The 23,172-nt window shown below is 42.9% G+C and overlaps 1 protein-coding gene across 3 annotated transcripts in view; it reads left to right on the top strand.

The window, feature by feature from the left end:
* ITK (IL2 inducible T cell kinase) overlaps positions 1-23,172 on the top strand; it is a 33,721-nt gene that overhangs the window by 5,863 nt on the left and 4,686 nt on the right. The window contains exons 2-16 of one of the 3 annotated variants that reach the window (XM_086851991.1): positions 2,035-2,110; positions 2,827-3,018; positions 13,204-13,308; positions 13,615-13,696; positions 14,840-14,968; positions 15,537-15,577; positions 15,927-16,078; positions 16,521-16,586; positions 16,758-16,812; positions 18,945-19,024; positions 19,660-19,796; positions 20,511-20,585; positions 21,275-21,446; positions 22,099-22,315; positions 23,038-23,102. In XM_086851991.1, the coding sequence (XP_086708117.1) occupies positions 2,848-3,018; positions 13,204-13,308; positions 13,615-13,696; positions 14,840-14,968; positions 15,537-15,577; positions 15,927-16,078; positions 16,521-16,586; positions 16,758-16,812; positions 18,945-19,024; positions 19,660-19,796; positions 20,511-20,585; positions 21,275-21,446; positions 22,099-22,315; positions 23,038-23,102 (1,547 nt within the window). In that variant the 5' untranslated portion in view covers positions 2,035-2,110; positions 2,827-2,847. Of the gene's footprint in view, positions 1-1,400; positions 2,111-2,724; positions 3,019-13,203; positions 13,309-13,614; positions 13,697-14,839; positions 14,969-15,536; positions 15,578-15,926; positions 16,079-16,520; positions 16,587-16,757; positions 16,813-18,944; positions 19,025-19,659; positions 19,797-20,510; positions 20,586-21,274; positions 21,447-22,098; positions 22,316-23,037; positions 23,103-23,172 lie in introns of those variants that run through there. The other 2 variants (XM_086851992.1, XR_015276778.1) reach the window with 2 other exon arrangements.

The following is a 23,172-nucleotide window of genomic DNA, read 5'->3' as shown; positions in this document are numbered from 1 at the left end:
CCTGGTGTCACATCATTGCCACGGTGTCACATCATGCCATGTTTACACCAAATGCAGTGCAGTTGCCAAGCCCCTTATCTGTGTATTTGATCAAATTGCTCCCCTCTCCGTGTCCCTCTGAGAACTCATCTGCTATCTCATGAACAAATCAAGCTGCCAGTCACTATGTTCAAAGAATTTCTTAGCTCTCCCCCCACTACTCACCACCTTGGTTAATCTTCTCTTCTCCCACATCCTCCATCTCCAGCAGCACCTCTCCTCTCAGAGGTTTCTGTGCTGGCTTCTCAACTCTCTGCTGTCCTGCGCTGCTCCTTCTTCTGTAGAGCCGCAATGTCACACCCTTGTATTGCTATTTGTATTCAATTTTCTGATAAGACAACGTGTACATCTCTGCAAACCACTTTGGCCCAAGCTACAAAGATTTTTCACCAAGTTCTTAATTACACACTTCAGTTAGTGTGAAGAGGAGACTGGAAAGAGTCCTAAACAAGTGTTACTAGCTAAAAATGCAATGCCATTAAAAATTATCATTATAAACTCAACTGTACTGACTCAAATCAAGTGAAATATTTGTTGATGAAGGTCCAAGCCTTTATGGGGGTAATTCACTGTTGCAGGCACAGTGAAATCCATAAGTTTATCAGGGCAGTCTACTGCACGTTTTTTAGTTCATTTATTACAAGAAAGGATCTTGGAGCATAATCTAAACCAGCAAATTCTCAAGCAAAAAGAAATTTATGAGCACACAAAAGTAATCCTATATTTTGGAGGTGCAAGGTCTGGAATTTATCCAAATTGCTGCTTACACAGGGCTCAATTCCAGAAAACTCACATCAAACTCTGCATATTTTGTACACGTGTGTTGCGTGAGATGGACTGGCTTGTAGAAAAATTGGGAAATTTGGCCTGAACATTTATCCTAATCTACAAATAGGTATGAAATCCCCCTTCTCAGTAGTGATGCTTTTTTTAGGAGATCACACACTTGATCACTTACCACAAGAGTTCCTCGGTACACAGTCACTCTACCGAGAAATGAAGTGCAGGCTTACTAGACTTCAGCATGACCAATGTTACAATATCTGCTGTATCTTGTCTTCAGCAAGACCACCATATTTATTTTTTTTTAATTTATTTTTATTTTTATATGTATATATATACACATATAGGCATCAGCTGCACAACATCTTCCATTTGTCCTTGGTTGTCCTTGTTTCTGTCCTGAGGTACTGCATTGTCTTAAGCAAAGTCTCTACAAATCAGTACATTAAGTCCTATATTTAAATAGTATTTTTATGGCAAATGCACTTTCTTAATTAGCACTGAACAAAATTGTTAAAGAATATTTGATGATCCCTGGAGCCTCCTGCCTAAAAAATGTAAAGCAAGGAAGAGATATGACACTTCATATTTTAGGAGGGATAAACAGTTATTTTCTGCAGTTCCCAAATCAGTCCATGAACTGCCCTAAAACAAATCCAAGCCTTCACTTTTTTTGCAATTCTGATATTTGTTCTGATTTTTTTTTTCCCTCATGAACTGTATTTAAAATAAATCTTATATCTTTTGAGCTTGCAAACACTCTAAAATGCATTGGCAATATGGAGCTGCCTTCTTATACCCTAATGCTGCATAACTCAGCACCAATAAATGATTTACACTGGAATGGTTTTCAGAAAAATCAAATTCATGAAAATACTTTTTTTATCTTGCTGTTTACCCATGTTCCAACAGACTGCATCTCTCCAAGTCCCAGTACCATCAGCAATATAATCATTCATCAATAATACAAAAAATACACAAAATATGAAAAATTATGGAGCAGAGAAAGACAAATTACATTTGTTTTAAAATAGAACAGTGCTGTTGTACTGACTGCATTAGACACATCATCATTTTTTTATAATTCTATATTTAGCTTGGTGCTGACTGTCCTGAACAGTGCTCTGGAGGCCTGAGGAAACCAGATGTGTTTGGTTTGGGTGCTTGTGCCCATTTCACTGCTGGTGACATCGGTCTTGATTGCATCCACAGAAGGCCTGTTGTGCCTGTGCCTCCTGCAGCATCCAGCCACAGCCTCACCAGATATACCTGAGACAGTCAGTAATCTGTAAGTAAAAGTAGCCATTGATTATTAATTAATTATTGGTTATTGTATCTGTCAGTTTTAATATCTGCTGACTGCAAATAGTTATCATTCCTTATACAAGTATATCTTGGATATCATTTGTCTTTGCTTACACAGTAGGAATTTTCATGTCACCACAGAATCATTAAGGCTGTAAAAGACCTCCAAGACCATTGAGTCCAACCTTTGACTGAACACCACCTTGTCAAATAAATCATTTCATGAGGGACTCCCTCAAAATCTGTCGTGTGAAATGTCTGTGCTAAATACTCTAAATGGAAAGGCATCATTCCTTCACAAAAGAAATATGGATGCATGACCTACATCTGGGAGGACAGTAGGGACATTCATCCTGTACATCCATGTTGGGTGTGTGCATTTATAGCTGTATTTACCAGATGAGCCAGTAGGAGATAGATGCTTAATCATGCCACACCCCTTTAATTTATCCTTAATCATTGATTCACATCTACTGCACATCCCTCAAGTGTTATTTTTTTCCACAACATTTACCTTAGCGTATATTTCAGCATGTGCTGTTCGCTTTATGACTTCAGAGAGGATGTGGTTATGGGCTGACAGAAAGGAAGCTTTGCTGTAGATGGGAAGATAAAGCTCAAAAGCACCTACGTTGCCTCTTGAACATTTTTTTTTTTTTTAATTAACTGTCTTCTTTCTCGTATTTCTTTCTCTGACAGGGCACACAGCACAGACTCCCCATGTCCTGGGAGACAAATATTCTTGGCTCAGCCATGAATAACTGTGTGCTCCTGGAGGAACTGCTGATCAAGAAATCCCAGCAGAAGAGAAGGACTTCACCCTCCAACTTTAAAGTGCGCTTCTTTGTCCTGACCAAATCCAAGCTGGCTTACTATGAACATCGCCACGGGGTACGTCAGTCATTTTCTCTCTCAGAGTAATGGAAGGAAGGATGAAATTTGTTTAAGGGAGGGAAGGATGCTAATGGCGGGAAGGATGATCTTTGTTAAATTTTATTAAATTATCTGGTCCTTGTTACAGCACCATGCACTGAAAATTGGTTAAATGGGTCATTTAGAGCTTCTGATCAGTGAGCATTTGGTGTGAACGGAGGAAGAAGACTACTCTACCAATTTCTAGAAGAATCTAGTTTTATTGTAGGAATTTAGCATGGGCTGTGTGTAAGAGCTGAGTGAGCCTGTTCCTGGCCCCTCACAAGGGGACGGGGTGACCTGGAGAGGCATAATGTGAAGGTCACAAGTGCACCCTGATTGTATCTGTGAAAAAGTCATCACAGATCTTCACTCATTCTTTTCTTTGGGGCGTCAGGCTGATGGCTGGTAGGGGATCCGTCAAACATTTTAAAATAAATTCAGCTGCCACATGTAACGTGCAGTCTTTACAGCAAGCTTCAGGTGGGCTGTGATGATGAGATCCAGGCTCAGGCCAGGCTTTGTTTCCCCTAGTTTGCTTTTTGCTGATGTGCTAAATATGAAGAAAATTAGAAGTCAATCTGTGCACCCCATTGTGTTTAGTGCTCTAGTGAAGTGAGAATTATTTCCTTCTGTATAGCTGGATGTTTGTGGAGCCTCGTTACGGTTGTAAATAATCTTGCTTGTTTTCCAACAGTCCCTGAACGTGCTGTTAATCCATTATATTTAGGCACTGTTCCTGCAGGCAGAGAAGAACTATGCTGCCTTGGATCCAGCACTGGCAACTTCAGACCATCTGATCTTGCTCAGTTGCAGAAAATTAAGTAGAAACAGGACCCAACAAAAAAGGAAAAGCACAATGTGCCCTCATATTTTATCCCAACCTATTTGTGGTTATAAACCAGCTTTAAAGGTTAAAAGGTTTAAAGGTTAAAAGTCATATTTTCACCTGCGTGTCATTTCTTTCAAACATACCCAATGAAATGTTTTTCTTGCTTTTACTTTGTATTCCATGTTTTTCTTACCTCCATTTTAAACAGGACACTATTCATTGCAAAAGTTGTCAGCATCTTTAGGGAATGAAATAGTTTGGAAAATCTGACTTGGTAACTTTTGGTGGGGCATAGACTTCACATACTATGTGTTTGCAGAAATTTTCCCTCTGGGTCTTCCAAAAGGTCATTTAGGTGAGATAAGGGTTTGGTGTATTATTCACTTTATCTTATATATTTTATGTTTTAAAATGTATATATTATCTATGTGTGGACATGTGTAGGTAAACACACATGCAACTTTAGAACCTTGTGCACTTTTGAGGTGTGGTGGGTATATTTGTAATCACAGGGCTGATTTTCCATGATATGCTGATTTTTCTTCTCACAAAAACTATCAAAATCAGGTTGTTACGTGAAAAGAATTTGTCACAAAGTAGAGAGAAGAATTCATCCTGTGAAATACTCCCAGAACAGATCATTAACCTCTTCAGTAATTAAAATTAGAGCATGCTGGTGAGACCTCTGCATGGTCAGGCCAGTGCTGTTCTGGAGAGAAAAGCTTAGGGCAGCCAATGCAAGAACCGTCTTGTTTTGTGCTCAGAATGGAGGGAACCCACAGCATTTGGGTTCACAGCCAGTGGAGGGAGGATTCCAATCATCCCTAGCCAGCACATGGGCTGTGCCATTGCCAGGAGTGCAGCAGGACCAGGCACCATGTGCAGGTGTTGAAATCAATGCTCTGGTGCTCATTCTCTGGTGCAGTCCCTGGCACTGCTTTGCTCTGCTCCACAGGGACTCTCAGATAATTTCTGGGGCTGGCAGAGGTCAGAGCAGGCTGTCACTGCTTCCAGGCTGCATGTGGCCCTGCTCTGGAGGTTTAGGGATATTGCTGACAGCTGGCTGCAGCGATGAGAAGCATCCTCAGGTGCTTTATGGACTGACACATGGATGGGCCCAGAAAGAATCTGGGCTTTAAAAGCTGTTTAAATGGATTTTTCAAGGGAGATCTCTGGGGATCGTTTCACCAAGGGTTTTCAATGAGTTTCTTTAAGAAACCCTTACCAACCTGTCTGGTGGATTTCTGTACTCAGAGTTTTATTCTGTATCATTCCCATCTCTCCATTCCCTGGTCAGTCAGTAACAACAGCCTGTGCAAAAAGTCAGGTAAAACAGCTCCTCAACTGCATAAAAGTTTGAGAAGTCCCACTGATTTCACTTGGATGACTTGAAGTTATGCATTAAGCCCTGGTTTATATATTCTGCCTGTATTTAACAGCATTTAACATCCAGTCCCTTTCTCTGCATTTTTAAATCAAAGGTATAAAATAATATTAAAGAATTTTTTGTATCAGTCCAAAACAAGGAAATAAGCAGGCCAAAAGGCTATAGGGATATTCCTGCAAACAATATCCAAAGCTGTCGAGACAACTGACATCATCAAGGCGGGTTTTTTTGCAATAACTGTAATGGCATTTTCATTGTAATTTTTGTCTTTCTGCCACAGCTGACAGAGAGCACTGTTCTCCTCAGAGGCCAAGCACACAGTGGCCCTTAATGTTAATGAAAGATATTTACATGTCTCATTAGGAGAATGAGCCCCCAATAACTGACAACAATAAGAAGCTGTGTTTTCTGGAATTCATTATGCAGTGCACAATGCCGGGCTGTCTTAACATAAAGCAAAGCCCTGATAACAGGCACATGTATTCAGCCCCCATCTCTGCTAAAAGACATCAGCAGTGCCTTTATTATAACATGCAAATCAATTCCAGAGGCAAAAATTACTTGTTTTAGGGTCTGATTTTGTAGCTACTGTACATGTGAGTAAACAAGCACATGGGAGAAGTAATTTTACCTATTTCAGTAAGTTTGATCCTGACTACAATAATGTGTAATTCAGACACTGTGGTACTCTCAGGGTCGTGGTACACCTGCTGCTCTGCAAAAGCAGCAGAGAAGTGAATCCCTTTGGGAGGTGTCTGGGACAGAGTTTCAAATGTCCTTAGACATGAAGCAAAAGCACTTGAACTGGTGAATTATCTGTAGCCCCTTCGCCCAACAGCTTACCGTCCTTAGCAAATCCTTCAGGCACATAAATATTTTGAAATTTTATATCTTCGTGCACTTGTGGGCTATTATTAGTCCAGCTGATAAAGGCAGCAATAAAAGGCTCACCCAGAAAAGGCCAAATTCTTTTTTCATTTACATCAGCACAATTCTTCCTACACTGCTCAGATGCTCAGGAGGTCACATAGAATGAGTCAGCCTTGTCCTGGGCTCTTTTATTCAGATCTTTGATAGTCACATATAAAGATGGCAAAGATGGCACTTTGCTGGTCCGTGAAATCTGCTTTCAGTCTCTTGTTACATGAGAACAAATGAATAAACTTGGCTGAAAGGACTTTTATCAGCATCCCAAAAATGCTCCAGCTGCTCTGCAGCATTATCTACAGGCTGGGTTGCTTGCAGCAGTCCTGCTACCCATGGGACAAAAAGCAATGCTTTGCTCCCCGGTCCAGTCCCTTTTACCTTATTATTCTACACAGAATCCAACTTGATTTTTCCCCCAAGACTCTAATGTAAACACACTAAAACTTTTCTTCTGAAGATCTCCTTTCTGGTCTTGTCAGTTAGAGTGGCCATTCATACCATTTCTCATTGCTTTGTGTATTCTGAATACCTTGGCAGACATGCAGTCCTCACATAAAGGGAATTTCATCATGGTTTTAAAGACTACCTTCCAAATAAATACATCTGACTAAATATGTCCTTCTTCATAACCTGCCATGTATTTATTAACTAGTACTGCTTGCTTGCCAGAATTTGCAATACCACATGTTTTCTGATGCATATCTCCAACTAATTTACTAATAATACACATATCACCCAAAAAGAGGTCAGGCTTGGCATCTCTCTGCATCACCCATTTCAATCAATTTTTATGTAATAAAATTAAGACAGCCCTAAATGAGATGGAGACAGAGTACAAGTCTGTGCCTTAATGTCTAGTACATCTCTGAAAATCTAAGAGGAATTTTGAATAATCCAAATTTTAGTATTGGAGTTGCTGGAGGATGAAGTTAATGCTGTGTGTCACAATGAGCCTCGTTTCTATAGTGAAGTCACAGAATCATGGTAATGCTGGTTGGAGAGCACTTCTTGAATTCATTTAGCTGGACTTTTTGCCAGGATAAGATCAACACTCAGAGCAGGACAGTCACCACCAAGCCAAGGACAGAGATTCCACATCTTTCATCAATCTATTCCAGTCCATCTTACCCAATCTTTTTCTGGATATTTGCGAAGTTCCTGTCTACTGCTGTTCTCATTCACGATTCCTGCAGCAGTATCTTGATTCAGGGTGGTGATATTGTCTAGACAGGATTGCCTTGAGCAAAATGCAGGTTCTCTGTGTCTATGGCCTTTCTAGCTACACAAACGTGGTAAAGTCTGGTAATAAAAATCACTCCTTTTTTGCTGGAATAACTAATTTTATCTTCCAGAATATAATAATTTTCTACTTGCCCTTTCTATGCCTGCCCAGTTTCGTGCCTACTAGGCCCTTTTCTGTGTATTTATTAGTCTTAAGTTTTTGAAGATTTTTTTTTTTTAATTCCTTCTGAGCTTTTTGCAGCAAATGTCAGATACTTCCATTTTGTTTAAATTACAAAGCTCAAATCTTCCTTTTCTCAGAGAACATTGAGGATGTAGCAAAATCTTCAACCCGTGTTTTCTTTTATATCTTTAAGAAGGAAGGAATACTTCCTAATTTGAATATATAACAATAAATATGAGACTTTTATTAGACTTCTCTATTGTGGCCATTTTTTTCTCCCAGTGCCTTTGACTTTGCTTTATATTGTAATCAACGCTGTAACTTATTTTATTTTTTTATTGCAATGCCTGCCTGTTGCTCTATACTCTCATCCTTTCTGGCTGTTTTTTAATTTTGGCCTTAAAGCTTAATTTATTTTTGTTTTTCATGAAAAAGTGATGTCATATAGCTGATTTAATTTAGCTTCTTTTCTTCCACTGAATCCTTCATTCACTGCAATCCACTGCTCCCAGTCTTTGCTGGAGTCAAGAATAGCTTTGAAGAAACTAATATAGTATTCAGGAGTTGTTCCATGTGCTTTTATGTAACATAAAAGGCTTATTTCCATCATATTAGAAAGCTCATTTGAAAGCCAAGAATCTTCCTTTTTTTTCCCTTCTGTTTCTTGATGATGGCATTGATTTTCTTGTCCAAGCCCTCGTGCTGACTGTAGAGATGGGCACCCCGATAACCATCCTGGACAAGACTTGAGCCAAAGTGAATTTTGGAATTGGATTTGGTGGAAATACAAGGCTGGATCTGGTCTGTGGGATTGTGTAAGGATAGTAAATAGTTGAATGCAAGCACCAGTTGCAGATGGCTTTTTTATTTAACACAATTCTATGCACTCTGCATTCAAGGTATGCCCACCCCTAAAACACCTTCATGTTCTTTAGATGTGAAAACAGCAATAAAAAAATAGAACTATTATTTTAGTTCAAGCCAAAAGACAAAATACTCATGATGGACAGGTAAGATAAGCAGAAACATTTAGGAATTTAAATATCAAATATAACAAAATACATTGGAGTTATTAAAATATAACACAACAGCCAGGGTTCTGCAAAAAAATCCCAGTGTTATCAATTATCACTCCTCTCCAATTTTCCTTTAGAACAGCTAGCATGACAGAAAATACAAAATCCCTTACAACTTTCTTTTAAAAATCAATTTGCTCAATTTAGTTCTCAGATTCAAGTTAAAAATTGGTTACATTGTTTTATTTCCCATAAACCCTGAAACTGCCAGTGTTCCTAATGTGAGACAACTCAGAAAATACTGAATGAAGATAGTGTCCAGGCAAAGTTGCTATGAATCCAGCATTCAACAGTTCTTAATATCCTATTAATGAGAAAAACAGCACATTCCACAAATAAGGAATATTATAAGAGATAGAAAGTAATTGTATCAACACAGTGTTCAAGGACGTTCAAGTTCACGCTCAGGTCTTTCGGTCTGTGGAAAAATACTTTAGCAGGAGGGCTACCATTAAAAATAATTGCATCTTTTTCCAGTGATATCTCATAAGCTTCTGGTTGCTATTTCTACATCAAGAAATTCCTTCCCAAATTCTTTCAGAAGCTCAGCAAGGCCTGAAGAAAACTCCTTGAAAGGCAGGAACGCATCACTCATTTGAAAGGCTGAAGCTGACCGAGCCAGCTGAGCTCTCTGCCATGGGGAGTTCCACCTTCACAACCCTCAAAACCAGCTGCTGCCTCTGCCAGGCTGAGCACCAAGCCCAGCTAGAGCAGAGAGACAGGGAACAGGTGACACAGGATAAAAGCAAAGATCCTTCATCTACTTAACCACCAATTAAGTGTTGCTCTTTATAGTCAAGACAGTAAGTGAAAATGGGGAATGACGTTTGGCTCAGATTCTTACCAAAAGCAAAAGCCCTGATGTACAGAGAAGGTCATGAAATGCTTTGATTTATGTTCTTTTTGTGGTCAGGCTTGCTGAGGACTGGAATTTCCTACCTTGCTCCACCCCAGCTATAAATGAGCTTTCCCCTGCCCTCCTACCAAGGAGGCATTGCCAGCATTGCACAGGAAGGGATGCACAGGAGATGGGGAGACAGGAGAGCACAAACACCACTGGGCAAGGAAAGCCAAGCTGCAGCATGGACAGCCCTCAGCAGGGACTGCTGCTGAGGAATTGGGGCCATGTGAATCTTACAGGCTTGGTTTTCCCCTCACCAGAACAGAAGAAAGAAGATACAAGTTGTTATGCAACTTTGGAACCAAGCCCGCTTTCTTGAAGCCCAGGGTGCTGCCTTCCTGCCAAGAAATGCTGCCTTTGGCCTCCTCCTCTGCTCCTTGATGAGGCTCTGCCCTGCCTCTCCTTTCCCTCTGCTCCCAGCACTGGTGGCTGCACCTTTTGCCAGAGCCCTTTGACAAACACAGTGGGGCTCAGCAAAACCTGTGAGCACCCACCAAGGGACCTTCAGCCCAAACACTCGGCTCAGTGCCTTTCAGCCCCATATCTTACAAGATCTCAGACCTCTGTGAAGCCTGAGGGTGCAGGGCCCTGCTCAGGAAATGCGATCACGAGCAGACCTGTGTCACCTGCAGCAGCCCCTGACAGCTCCCTGCCCTCTCATGAGCTCCACATCCCTGCCCCGGCTCCAGACCTGAGCTGGAGGGAAGGGAATCATTTTTTTGGGTGCTGGTGGTTGGGTTTGGCACACGATGGATGTTAGGCAGCTCGTTCCTCAAGCAAGCACAGGGAGATGCCTCCATGTGTTGCAGGGTAGGGCTGTGTCCATTGTCCCATGGTCAATTATTCCAGCATCTAAAGCAATCAAGGGCCACCAGAGGCATCTGGTTAATGCAGAGGTAAAGCAAAGGATTAAGCAATGAAAGAGCTGCTGCAGCTGTGTGGCAAGAGGAGGGGGAGTACCAAAGATGAAGATATCAATGAACTGGGCTTGTGATGCACCTGGCTCCTTTCAGAGCTGTTCCCAGAACTGATATCATTGCAAATCATGGACCAAAAGTAAGCAAGGAGGATGGGCTGATCTGCAGCACGCCTGCTTCTCCTCACACGACAGCAGCCTGCCCTGGTTCTTTCCACACACGGCACACAGCAAGACCCCTGATGCGTTTACTGACCAACCAGCTAGAACATCTACCCATCTATGCTCTGGGAACAGCAAACAGAGATCTGTCAGCATGTTTTGTCTCACCCTTTTAGGAACAAGTCCCTGAGGTTTTTCAGAGGCCCTTTTTAAGAGGCTTTTCCTCTCCCCTTCCTTCCAAATGTTGCTTTTGTTGGATTAAAGTGCGGTTGAACATCACAAAAGCAGGGATATGTTTAGTTTCCAGCCCAGTTTCTGGGTAATGCCTGGTTTGTGAGTGGTAATTCCAGTTCTAGAGGACTGTAATTGCTTTCTATCAGCAGGGTCCCATCTGCTGAGGATCTGCTGGGCAATGCTCTGCCTGGGAGACACACACCAATGTTGTGATGCAACATGAGATTATGAGGAGCTTCCATCACTGAATTGTGTGATTAAAAGGAGCACAGTGGGCCATGAGAGCTGCACAAAGCTCCTTGAGAAGGCTGGACCCTGTCTTTCGGCGGAGTCCAGAAAAGCATCAACAAAAGCCAGTCTGCAGGAAAGGGCAGAGCCTGTGCCTGGCACAGCATCGCTTGCTAAAGCCTCAGGGGAGGAATGCATGTGGGTAAACCCCAGGACTTCAAAGGAGTGAGATGAAGGAGGGCTCAGCACTAGCAAAATGGAAGGTTTTTATAGAATATAAATGGCTTTGTGCCTCATCAAAAGGGTAGAAGTCCCAAGGGTAGAACAAATGATAGAGGAGGTTTTGTAGAAGAGACAGAGGAAGCAAAGTCTGAAAGAAAGAAGCAACTAGGTAAGAATGAAAGGAAATAGATGGTGAAAATGGGGTGCAGTAAGGCCTCCTAAGGCTTGCCAGCACTCTTGAGAGTTAATTGGTGTTTACATTTAGGGGTGCTTTAGAGCCTTGGGTTTATTGATTTAGAAGACTCCCACACCCCAGAGAGCTACAGGCAGATGTTGTCTACAGGAGACAGTCCTGGCAGTAAATCCAGAGACACTGGTTAATCTGCAAGCAAATACAAATGCAAACCACAAATGCACCAGCAAAGGCCAGCAAGAGCAATGTGAGACCACACTGTAACAATTTTCCTCTTTTGCCTCAAGTCCAATTATAGAAAGGCAAAATACCCATCCAGTCATGCAAGAATGAGGCTTGGGGAGCCTCGGGGCCTCTCTGTTTAGAGGCAAACCTCTTCTCTCTGTGGCAAACCTCCCCCCATCTCCAGAGGCATGAGCTGCTGGCCCGGTTTAGGCTGAATTTCACTCTGAAAGGTGGCAGGGGAGCAGCAGTGGGGCTGGCACAGTGCTGGGGATGGCTGCTGCCAGCAGGGCAGAGCTGCAGGGTGGGGGTGACAGAGGGACAAAAGGGCAAGGGGGAGCTGGAGGGGGTAAGACACAGAGTTGGGGGCCAAGGGAGGGTCAGAAGGTTGCCAAAGTCTTGCTGAGTCTCTGAGTGATAACCTGTACAACGCTGAAGTTCAGGCTCTCTCCTGCTGATAGTGTTTGGAAAACAGAACCTTTGCAGTGTTTTGATGTTCTTAAATCTCACTGATTTCCGTCACACTGTCCCAAAGCGGAGTGGGGAGACAGCTAGTGTTTAATCCCTACTGAAAATGAATCAAAACAGGAAACCAGCTCACTCTGAAGAGTAAACTGGTGTAGTGGATCCTGCAGAAGCACCAGAGGCTGAGCCTCAGCTCCACTTCTACCAGCTGCCCTCACCCCTCTCCCGCAAAAGCTGAGTGCCACTGGCCATGGAGCCACAGGGTGAGGATTCCACAGGGAACAGGGTACACCAAGGAAGCTGCAATAAGTGAATGTCTGTTCTTTTTACTCTTTCCCTGCTGCCCATACTGTTATTTGGGTATCTGATATACCCAAACACCTGGGGAATGGGAGCACAGCAGAGGATGCCAGAGAAGCAGCTTTGTTGGCAAGTTTTTGAGGATAATATTTATTTCAAAATTCCCTGTTGGTTTTTTTCTTAGCTGAAAAGCCAGACAAAACAAAAATAGAGATATATTGTATTTTTTTGGAAAACAGATAGAGTAAAAATGTACATTTTGGATCAAATGAATAGTTTTGAAATCCTCAGTACCCAAACTTTCTTTAATAAAGTATTTATTGTTTTTTATCTTTTTCAGTATGAAACAGAGGTGCTAGTAAACTGAAAGTTTAATGAAAATAGTTATTTTTTGGTTAAAAACTGATTTCACTTTGCTGGAATAAAAAAAGTAAAAGCTGAATTTCAAATAGAGGTTTTGACTGGTTCTCTAAAATCCATGTGCTGAGTTGAAATACATGTATGTGTATGGGAATACAGATAGAGACACCAAATATAAAAAATTATTCTTTACATTTTTTTATGTCTTACATAATCAGTTAATTTGCTTCTGCTCCATTAAAACTAAGTCTCCCACGGACACAACAGTCTGGTCTAATTATTCACTTAATCCACAATCATTAGCATCAACCAAGTGCTTTTCTCTGTCTTTTAGAAAAAAAGGACTTTGAAGGGTTCTGTGGAACTTTCCAGGATTAAATGTGTGGAAATTGTGAAAAGTGACATCATCATTCCCTGTCAGTACAAATATCCTTTCCAGGTGAGTCTGTTGACCATACAGAGACATCACTTCATTTTGTATTTCAATAACATTTCCTTCCCAGTGCAGTCATTAATGAACCCAACACCAGGTTCTTGATCAGAATCTCTACTCCAGTTTAGATAACCAAAAGTCAGCGAGGTTCAAAGCTGCTTCTGAACACTCTCTGCTACTCCACTTCCCCACATTTGGCACATAGCTCCTTGGTAAGAGGGCTGCTGCCTCTTTCCTTTGGTGACTCCCTTGTGGCCAGTGTATGTGGGATTGTTTCTCATGGCTGGCTCCTTTCTCTGCTCCCCTCTCCAGATTGTCCATGACAACTACATCCTCTACGTGTTTGCCCCCAACCGCGAGAGCCGGCAGAGATGGGTCCTCACGCTGAAAGAAGGTAAAAAACCACCTCTGCCCACCCAGTTGTGGAAGGTGCTTATGTCTGACCAGCTTTGTCACAAATTATGCAGAGAAAGTGCACAGGAGGAGTCAATGTCTCCCATCTCTGTAGTCAAAGTGTTTATAGCCCAGGTAGTGGGTCATAAAATCGGATTGCTTGTAAATCTGGTGGGTGTGTTTTCAGCAGACATGGGAAATTTGGACTTGGCATAGTTTATCTGGGGACCTTAATGTCTGTCAGGGAGGTGTCAGAGGATGGACCAGCTCTGTTGGTGGTGCAAGCAATGGGACAAGAGGCAATGGGCAGAAATGATGCCCAGGAAGCTCCACCTGAACATGAGGAAGAACTTCCCTGTGCAGTGACTGGGCATTGAATACCCATGGAGGATGTGACCTCTCCCTGCCTGGGATATTCCAGAACCATCTGTGCCACAAGCTCTGGATGACCCTGCTTCAGCAGGGAGGCTGGACCAGATGAGCCACTGTGGTCCCTTCTAACCTGACCCATCCTGGGATTCTCTGATTTGTGTCTTTCTAGAATAAACTCTTAATAAATTACTGTAATTTGAGGTTTCTTCTTCAGGAAGAGATGAAGTTTTTCCTGTAGCTAATTTTTTTAATAACATTTTCTGCACAGAAAATTTTTCAGCTCTTATTAATAAATTTTTTTGGTTAGGTGACAACCTTTTTAGAGAATCATGATTATTAAGGAACATTTTTGTGGGTAACTTTCATTTCCTGTTCACCTCCTGAGTTGTACTGTGGTTCACTGACATGGTACTGCAGAAACCAACACTGGGGGCAGAGACAGAGTTCTTGATGTGAGGAAGGTGTCAATTAGTTACATAAAAACTGCACCAGGCTTCTGTCACAGCTTTTTTCTCTTTTACAGCACTCCTGCTGTATTGTTCCCTCTGAAAACATTTTGCCTGATGGAGATACCGTGAAGTTCATGCACTGACTCTTGCAATCTTATTCCCCTACTCCAAGCTTCTATTTTGAACAGTCTCTTGAAACAAGTCTGCAGAAGCTTCTTTAAAGAGAAGATTACTTCTTTTTATTTCTAGTTGACTTCTAGAATGAATGTTGATGCAAATAAATTAATTTCCCCCCTTCTTTTTCTTCCCCTAATGTTTTTCAGAAACCAGATACAACAACAGTTTGGCTTCAAAGTGTCATCCAGACTTTTGGTTAGATGGCAAGTGGAGATGCTGTGCTCAGACAGAGAAGATGGCAGTTGGCTGTGTGGTATATGACCCCACCAAAAGCGGTAAGGGACTTGTTAGGACCATCCTGACATGGAAAATATTTATTCCTAGCAAAAGTAGAGGATTGAATCTCTTTTGTACAGGACAATAAAAAATATTATGATAGATTTCCATAGAGAGACATGTTCCTGGCTTCTTGGGATGTTCTGGCTTATCTTTTACTGTATGTGGCATACTCTTTTTTTTGAATTCACATTTTCCTCTGTGTGATCAGTAAATAAGCCATAAGAACTTTCTTGAGATAAATGCATTCAACACTCTGTGTCCTATTTTAACCAAACCAAACCATACTTCTGCTGTGGTTTCAATAGCCAAGCATAATCTTGACTTTGCCTCCTGAAAATGAGCACAAGTGTCAATCATTCTTCACCAAAGAAACAGCTACCCTGTATTTTTACCTTGATGCCTTAACTAATCTGTACCCCAGTTTCCAAGGCAGGTCTTGCTCTCAAAGTCCAAAGCTCACCATTCAGTGGGTTTCTATCACCTGTATGTATTAATTGCATTGCTGCTTTCTCCCTTGGTTTTGTCCTCACCCACTTCAAATTATCTTTCTTGATTTCTTTTCAGCCTCAAAGAAACCTCTTCCTCCAACTCCTGAAGATAACTGGGTGAGTGCAGAGATGGTGCCCTTAGTGTCCTGTCCTGCATGATTAGCTACCAGTGGGGAGTCCTTATTAATGCTCACCACCGTGCAGTGACCTAGAATTTCACCTGTGATAACACTCCCTGGGTGTTTTCTGTGCAATTGAAATTTTTATATGAAATTCATTGTTTGAAAGTGACAAAGATTGTCATGCTGCCACCACACCCCACTAGATGCTCTGTGTGCTTTGAGGCTTTTGAGCCCAGGGGACACCAGTGCTGCCAGGAAAATACCACTTTAGAGAGCATGCCACTGCTTTTTATGAATATGAATATTAATATGAATGTGATGAGCCTTTTGCCTAATTTGTGCAGAAATTGTTGCTGGACCCAAAGGAAGCTGTGGTCATTGCCATATATGACTATGAAGCCCAGAACCCACAAGAGCTGACATTACAATATAATGAGGAATATTATGTGATTGACAGCTCTGAGGAACATTGGTGGCTGATTCAAGATAAGAATGGGTAAGTTCCCTTTCAACAGCCAATGTGCAAGTCCTTTCTAATTCCAGTTTGTTCTTCCATTAATATATATGTTTATTCCCTCTTGTTTAGCTTTTGTGAAGCATCCTCTTATTTAGAGGGGAAAAAGTGATGGAAGGTTATTTAGGGTAACTCTTCCCTTTGCTTTTGCTTCAGGCAGCTGAAAAATGGGATCTTAAATTTACAACAATAAACAGTCCTTAGTTCAGAGTGATATTTGCAGTGATATACAGGGGGAAAATTGTGAAACTCTCTAAGTTTAGAGGCGCAATCAGTTGTTTTCTTCTCCAGTAACCCTACTCAATGCATACCCACCAGCACTTCTATCATGCAATGAGCAGGCAAAGCTTTCAGGGCTGACTCCTACAGATGCAGAGAAAATCCTGTCTGTCATCACACTCACACTTGTCTTGCCTCTCAACAGGCATGAAGGCTATGTGCCAAGCAGCTACCTGGTGGAAAAATCACCCGAGAATCTGCAAGTTTATGAGTAAGTTGTGCCTGTGTTTTTCTTGTACCTGTGCCCTGGATTTGAAGCTACAAGCCACAAATACCCCCACCCCACCTCACACTCCACCCTGGGGATGCTCCATTCAGAAGCTTTTCAGGAGAAACTTTCCTGGCCTAGAAATGCTGACTTGGAGTCTTTTGATGTTTTCAGGTGGTACAACAAGAACATCAGCAGAAGCAAAGCAGAAACACTGCTCAGGGATGAGGTAAACCAGTGTTATGGATGGGCTGGATGGGAAATAATAATTAATTAATGACAAATTAAGCCTGCAAGGGCTGCTTTGTGTAAGAGATGAACCCTGGTTCCTGCTCTGTTTGTGTCCTTAGTGTGTAATGTGAGATAAAGGACCACCAGCAAACCCCCCTTTATCTCCAGGTTAGCTGAGCATGGATGGAGCTGTGCCATCCAAACACACCCAGGAACTGGGACTGGAGGAGAACACTGATTAAGACCACTGTGCCAGCTGAAAACTGATTTTAGCTCATCTTTTCTATCTCTGCAGGAGGCCTGTGGATGCCAGTAGTTCTCTGAAAATCTAACCAATCGTGTGCTGAAGTATTTTGGGTGAAAGCCAAAAGTATGGCTGTGGGTTTTGTTTTTTCAGTTGTGTGTATGTACATGTAAGCACACATCTTTAATTTTTCAGAGCCAGAGTTTTCCAGTGAAAACTGTACTGAAGACACAGAATAAGCTTCTTGTTCAAATTCTCCACACAAACACAACCTTAATTTTTAAATCAGCTCTTACATTAACAGGTGTCACTGTTAATAAACACAAATAAAGTGTTCCTTCTTGGAACAGTAGTATTTTATGGAAATAGGAGCATTTTTGTGAGGTTTTAAAAATTCTTGTACAAAGTACTAGACGGCAAGTCCACACATGGTTTAGTGGTCTTATTTTTTCTTTCGGTCCTACCAGTACTTTTCTGTGGTAATTAACCCCATGTGGCTGCAGAGAGTTCTGGTTCAAAGCCTTGCAAACCTCACAGCTCCCCCCAGAAATGTGGCCAAGTTTGTGAATGATCTTTGGCCAGGCTTGGTGTCAGCTGAGAACGGAAGGGCAAGAATAGAGCTTAGAGTAACTTGGGCAGGATGCTGCCTCCAAAACCTGCCCACCTCCAGTTCTGAAGCTCTCACTGTGCATGACAAATGCTTCTACAGCAGCAGAGAGACCTTTTTTAGAGCTTTCCTGTGCCAGATATTGTGTGCTGCAGACGCAGTAGGTGTTGTGCAGATGCTGAAGGGCCAGCCCTGGGAAGTTCACAGCTCAGAAGGCTGATCCCTCCTGGGCAGAGCTGCACAGTCAGCAGCTCATACCCAGGGATGCAGGAGCAGCTCAGCCTCTGTGTTCACCTGGAGCTGATCACACCTCTAGGGAAGGCAGGGTGCACTCGGTGGATCAGCTCTGCATGAAGGGTTGTGGGTGGGCAGAAGACATAAAATGGAGGAAACCTACCATGCAAAGCAAAGGAGGAGGGAATGAAAAAAATCAGGTGCTTAGGATGCCAGGTGAAAATCTTCTTTATCTGTAAACAGAAGAAAAATGTGGAGTTTATTACCAATATATAGGTCAGTACAGCACATTCCATAACTGTGATGTTAAATCTCCTTTGCTATCTGATCCATCTGGGCCAGTGGGATCATGCCCTGTGAGGCATTTTAGCATTCAGATGAGTGCAAAACAATTACAGTGAAAAGTTAAAAAGGAAATTGTTCTGTGAGTGGCAGACTGCAGGAGGACTGCTTTCTTACCCAGAAAGATAAGTTTATTTAGATACTGGATGACTGGTGTACCTAAAAAGGGCAGGATCATGTCCAAGGTTTTCCAATTTGTGGTACATTGGTAAATTCTCATTCCTGCAATCCCATATGGATTCTCTGGTGCTGGATTAACTGTAATTTGTTCTCCACAGGGAGCACTCAGAGGGGTTTGCCTTTCCACTTGGCCACACATTTCATTGAACATGTGTTCTGTCAGATAGGGCTGAGGGCAGTCAATGGATTCAGAGTTTCCAGAGGAGAGATTTGGAGGGACAGAGAGGCACACCCACATGTACTCAGCACAAGTGCCTAAGCCTCATTTCCTCTGAGAGCTCTGAGAGGAAGCTGGGTTAAAAGCACCTAACACCCAAGAGAGACCTGCAGGCCCTGGGCAGCCACCAGAGCTGGAACACACTAAGCTCTGTCAGTGGGGTGATGGCTCTTTTTTTTCCTTTATGTTTAGCACATCTTCATGACAGGGCTGAAATAAGCACAGTTTTGCCCCCAGCCTACTTTTTTTAATTTTTTTTTTCCATTATGTCTCTAACCAGTTTTCTTTCCTTTGCTCCTGTTCCAGGGTAGAGAAGGGGCCTTCATGGTGAGAGATTCGAGGCAGCCTGGCATGTACACAGTCTCTGTTTTCACCAAAGCACTAAGGTACAGCTGAGCTCAGCAGCTTTTCACGTCAATTACATCAATGAAATGGCTTCTATGAGTGTGTAATCTCTTTATAGTTTTGGCATTATAATGAGAGAGCAGAAGGCTCATGAAAATGATAGAGGGAAAACACTTCCAAAAAAGGCAGAAGAGTCAGCTGCCAGTCCCAAAGTGTATTAAAGGCTCCACTTCTCCCTGAATCTAAATATGTGCCTATAAATAGTCCCTTGGACATCATTGGGGTTGTCATTCTGATGGCATTGTCCTCTGAAATGAACTGTCAGTAGGATCAACATAGGCTGTGTGCTGGACTCATCAGAGGTGGGTAGTGCAAGAAAAGTGAAAGACTTTCAGTGATGGGGCAGAAAGTTGTGTTTCACAAAGAAGAGGCAGAGAAACTTAGTACACAACCTTCTCTTATCAGGAGACCTCAGCCTTTCCCTCAAGATGAGCCCATCTGTGCGTGAGAGGGAGAGCACACAGAGTTCATTAGCAGCTGCAGCTCACTCCTTGCCACTCCCCCATTCTTTCTGGGGGAGGGTTCTCCCCTTTGCTCACTTATTTCTGTTTATACCCCAAATCCCTGTCTTTCTGCTGTGAGCTATTTCCTCTAAAGGAAAACCTCCTTTTTCCAGCACAGACAACAATCCTGTTATAAAGCATTATCACATCAATGAGACAACTGACTTTCCCAAGCGATACTACCTGGCAGAAAAGCACGTGTTTGACTCCATCCCTGACCTCATCAACTACCACCAGCACAATGCAGCAGGTGAGTGAAGCAGCTGCAGAACAGAGAAGGTGCTGGTTTGCCAGGTGGCTGTTTTGAATGAAGGAAGGCTCCCAAGCCCTCTGTCCTTACAATGAAGTGTTAAATGGCGTCACCTTTTCTCCCACTTATTTTGAAATGACCATTTCATGCCAGCTTCCAGCTTCCAGCATTACATCCTCACTCTGGTTGTCCTTCTAAGGCTGACCATGGCCAACACAGATGTCATAATGACACATTATAGAGAGCCCTGGGGGTGTATCACCACTGCCAGGCCAAGCAATATGTTGGAATTACACTGCAGGGTCTTCTTGAGGTGATCTATCCCTGCACCCTTAATTTGACACAAAGTGAAGGACATGGCCAGTATACATAACCAGACATGGTGACTCCCATCCCCACAGTCCAGGAGTACCAAGGGAAGCACTGGGCTTCAAAACACCCTATTAATACCAAGTGTCATTTGGAAATTCATCAGAGTTTACAGAGACTCAAAGCTTTGGATGTGAAAATGGGAAATGAGCTGGAAGTGCTCAGAACTGGCTTCCTTCTCACAGGCAGGAAACCAGAGCCTGCACAGAGGTTCAGCTGCCCTCAAGTGGAGCTGAGAACTCAGTGCAATAAATCTGCTTCCAGAATCCAAGCTGCCCTCTGGGGTGGTGACAGCCAGGCTCCCGTGGCTGTGGCAGTAACAGGAACCTGTCCCTGTGTCCCCAGGTCTGGTGACACGGCTGCGATACGCGGTCTCTTCCTGGAGGAAACAGGCTCCCATCACCGCAGGGCTCAGCTACGGTAAGGCTCTCCCATGACTGCATGGGAATCACACTCCTGGCAGGTCAGCTGGGTGATCCTGCACATCCCCACGGATATTGAGGAATATTCATGTGATTACAGCCTCAGTAAGTGGTTTTCTCCAGGTCTTCCCACTGCACTGTTCACCAGATTGTCATCTTTGTGATGGCCGCTGAGAAATGTCTGAACTGATGGTGCAGTGCCTTGAGGGAGGTGGTGAGAGCCCCGGGGAAGTGAAGTCAACATTAAATACCAAAATGAATGCTGAGCAAAGGGGATGGAAATGGGAGTGTAGAATGAAAGCTGAGTCCCTCCTGAAAGATACCTTCATTTGAATATTGTTGTCAATAGAATTTTGCCGGTATCATCTTTATTGTAATTCTTGGAGACTTCAAAGAAACTCAAGCCCCGTGTTGTGCTGGGTACTGCACATAAGCATGGTAAAAACAATCCTCCCTGAAGAACTGGATAGGCAAGACAAAGGAGAGAGAAAGGGGATGTTGTTGTTCCTACCCTTGAACATGACCTGCAGCATGGACTGTCAAATGAGCTATCAGAGGTCAGACAGGCAATTTGAGGGAGAGCCAGAAAGTCTCACTTGGAGCCGTGCCTCAGTGTTTTACCCACAAAAGTTTTTTGTTTGGCATTCTGCTGCTCGGTCCTTACTCTTTCTCCCTTGCAATCAACAGGAAAATTGGTCATTAATGCCTGTGAGCTCACCCGTGTGCAGGAGATTGGCAGTGGTCAGTTTGGGGTGGTCTACCTCGGCTACTTGCTGGGCAAGACCAAAGTAGCCATAAAGACCATCCGTGAAGGAGCAATGTCTGAGGAGGATTTCATCGAGGAAGCCAAAGTCTTGATGTAAGTGGTAGATTCACCACAACAATCACACCCTGTGGGATTCATAACACTGAACAAAAGTCAGGAATATGAATAGGGTATTCAAACTTGGATTATCTGCTACGTATCTTAATAGTAAATACACTGTTGAGCTCTGGTGGCTATGAAGGAAGGCAATTAAAAGTATAAGTGAATTACTGTGCTTCCAGGTCTGTCAATATCCAGAATGGTCTTCCAGATCTCTGCTATTCAGGAAGGCAGAGATGATGGTGCATTTTGGAGAGCAAAGTGTTTTTTCTCAGAAACAAACTCATAAAACTTAAGGGCAATTTCATTGAAAAGCCTTACCTGTAATATCTTTTGCTTTGCACAGCTGAATGTATTTGTCTTTGGTTTTATTGACCTTTTTTGCATTTTTTTGCATTTCCCTCCCCACAAGACAGACAGAAATTGATGTTATTTTTGTTTGATTGGATGGTTTCCCAGGCAGAAAAATCTTTTGGTGACCACTACCATTAAAATGGGATGATATTTAGTCCTTGGTCTACACATCTGCAAAGCTGGCCTTTGCAGCACTGTGGCACGAATTGCTGTGTAAAACACACTTGCTGTGAGGATAACAGGCACTGAGCCTATTTCAGCCTCTTTCCCACCTTCCCTCCCTATCCCTCAGGAAGCTGTCTCACCCCAAGCTAGTCCAGCTTTATGGTGTGTGCTTTGAGGATGCTCCCATCTGCCTGGTGTTCGAGTTCATGGAGAATGGCTGCTTGTCCGACTACCTCAGGAGCCAGCGGGGCAGCTTCTCCAAGGAAACCCTGCTGGGGATGTGCCTGGATGTGTGTGAAGGAATGGCTTATCTGGAGCAAAACTCTGTCATCCACAGAGACCTGGTATGTTGGTCCCATGTGGACTTTTTTGCTCCAGAGGAGCTTTTTCATCTGCTTTCTTCCTTAATTTCAGCTTCCACACTCCTGCCTGTCTGTTTATAGGGAATCCTGTATCTGCCCTCACTGCAAAAGCAGCACAAATACTTTAGGGATAAAAAAAACCAAAAACCAAGCCCTGGAGCACTGATCAATACATTCCCCTTAACTTGTTTTGGGAAAAAATAAACAAGCCTATAGAATTTGTTTTTTTTTCCTGAGTGGACTCTTTTGCTCCCCAAGAGCCACAGTACTGACCACTCTTCATGTCTAAAATCAGTGAAGATTACCAAAAAAAAAATGTCCTAGCATAAATTATGTATAAACAGGCATTGATGATAAAATAATTTTAATTAAGGGGTTTTCAGTCAATCTCCATCAGTCACTGCTGCAGTTTCATTAGGCATGCAATGACTGTGAGTAGCTGTGGCTATTTTAGGGTCTTGCTCCATCCTTTCTGGGCAAGAAGGGCCTGCAAGTCAGAGTGATGGTTGAACAGCTTTTCTGCCAACAGGACCATGCTGCAAAATGTGCAGAAAGCATGAGAAGCTCAGGGTTCTGTCCTCTTTGTATGGCACAATGTCACTTTGATGCTCCTAGCACTATCTGCTCTTCCAGAATAAAAGCCCCTGAGTGGCTGTGAGAGTGTTTTAGCTCTGACCTGATGCCTTTGCACCTTTTTTTTGCAGGCTGCCAGGAACTGCCTGGTGGGGGAATCCCACGTGGTCAAAGTGTCCGACTTTGGGATGTCGAGGTAAAGGCACCGAGGCTGCGCACGGTCCCTTGGGGCTGTCACGGGACGGGGGTAACTCAGCATTCCCCCT

Source organism: Cyanistes caeruleus, chromosome 15 (assembly GCF_971803275.1).
Source record: "Cyanistes caeruleus chromosome 15, bCyaCae1.hap1.1, whole genome shotgun sequence".
Classification (NCBI taxonomy): Eukaryota; Metazoa; Chordata; class Aves; order Passeriformes; family Paridae; genus Cyanistes; species Cyanistes caeruleus.
The sequence above is the reverse complement of the archived record's forward strand: the minus strand, read 5'-3'. Positions and strand labels throughout refer to the sequence as shown.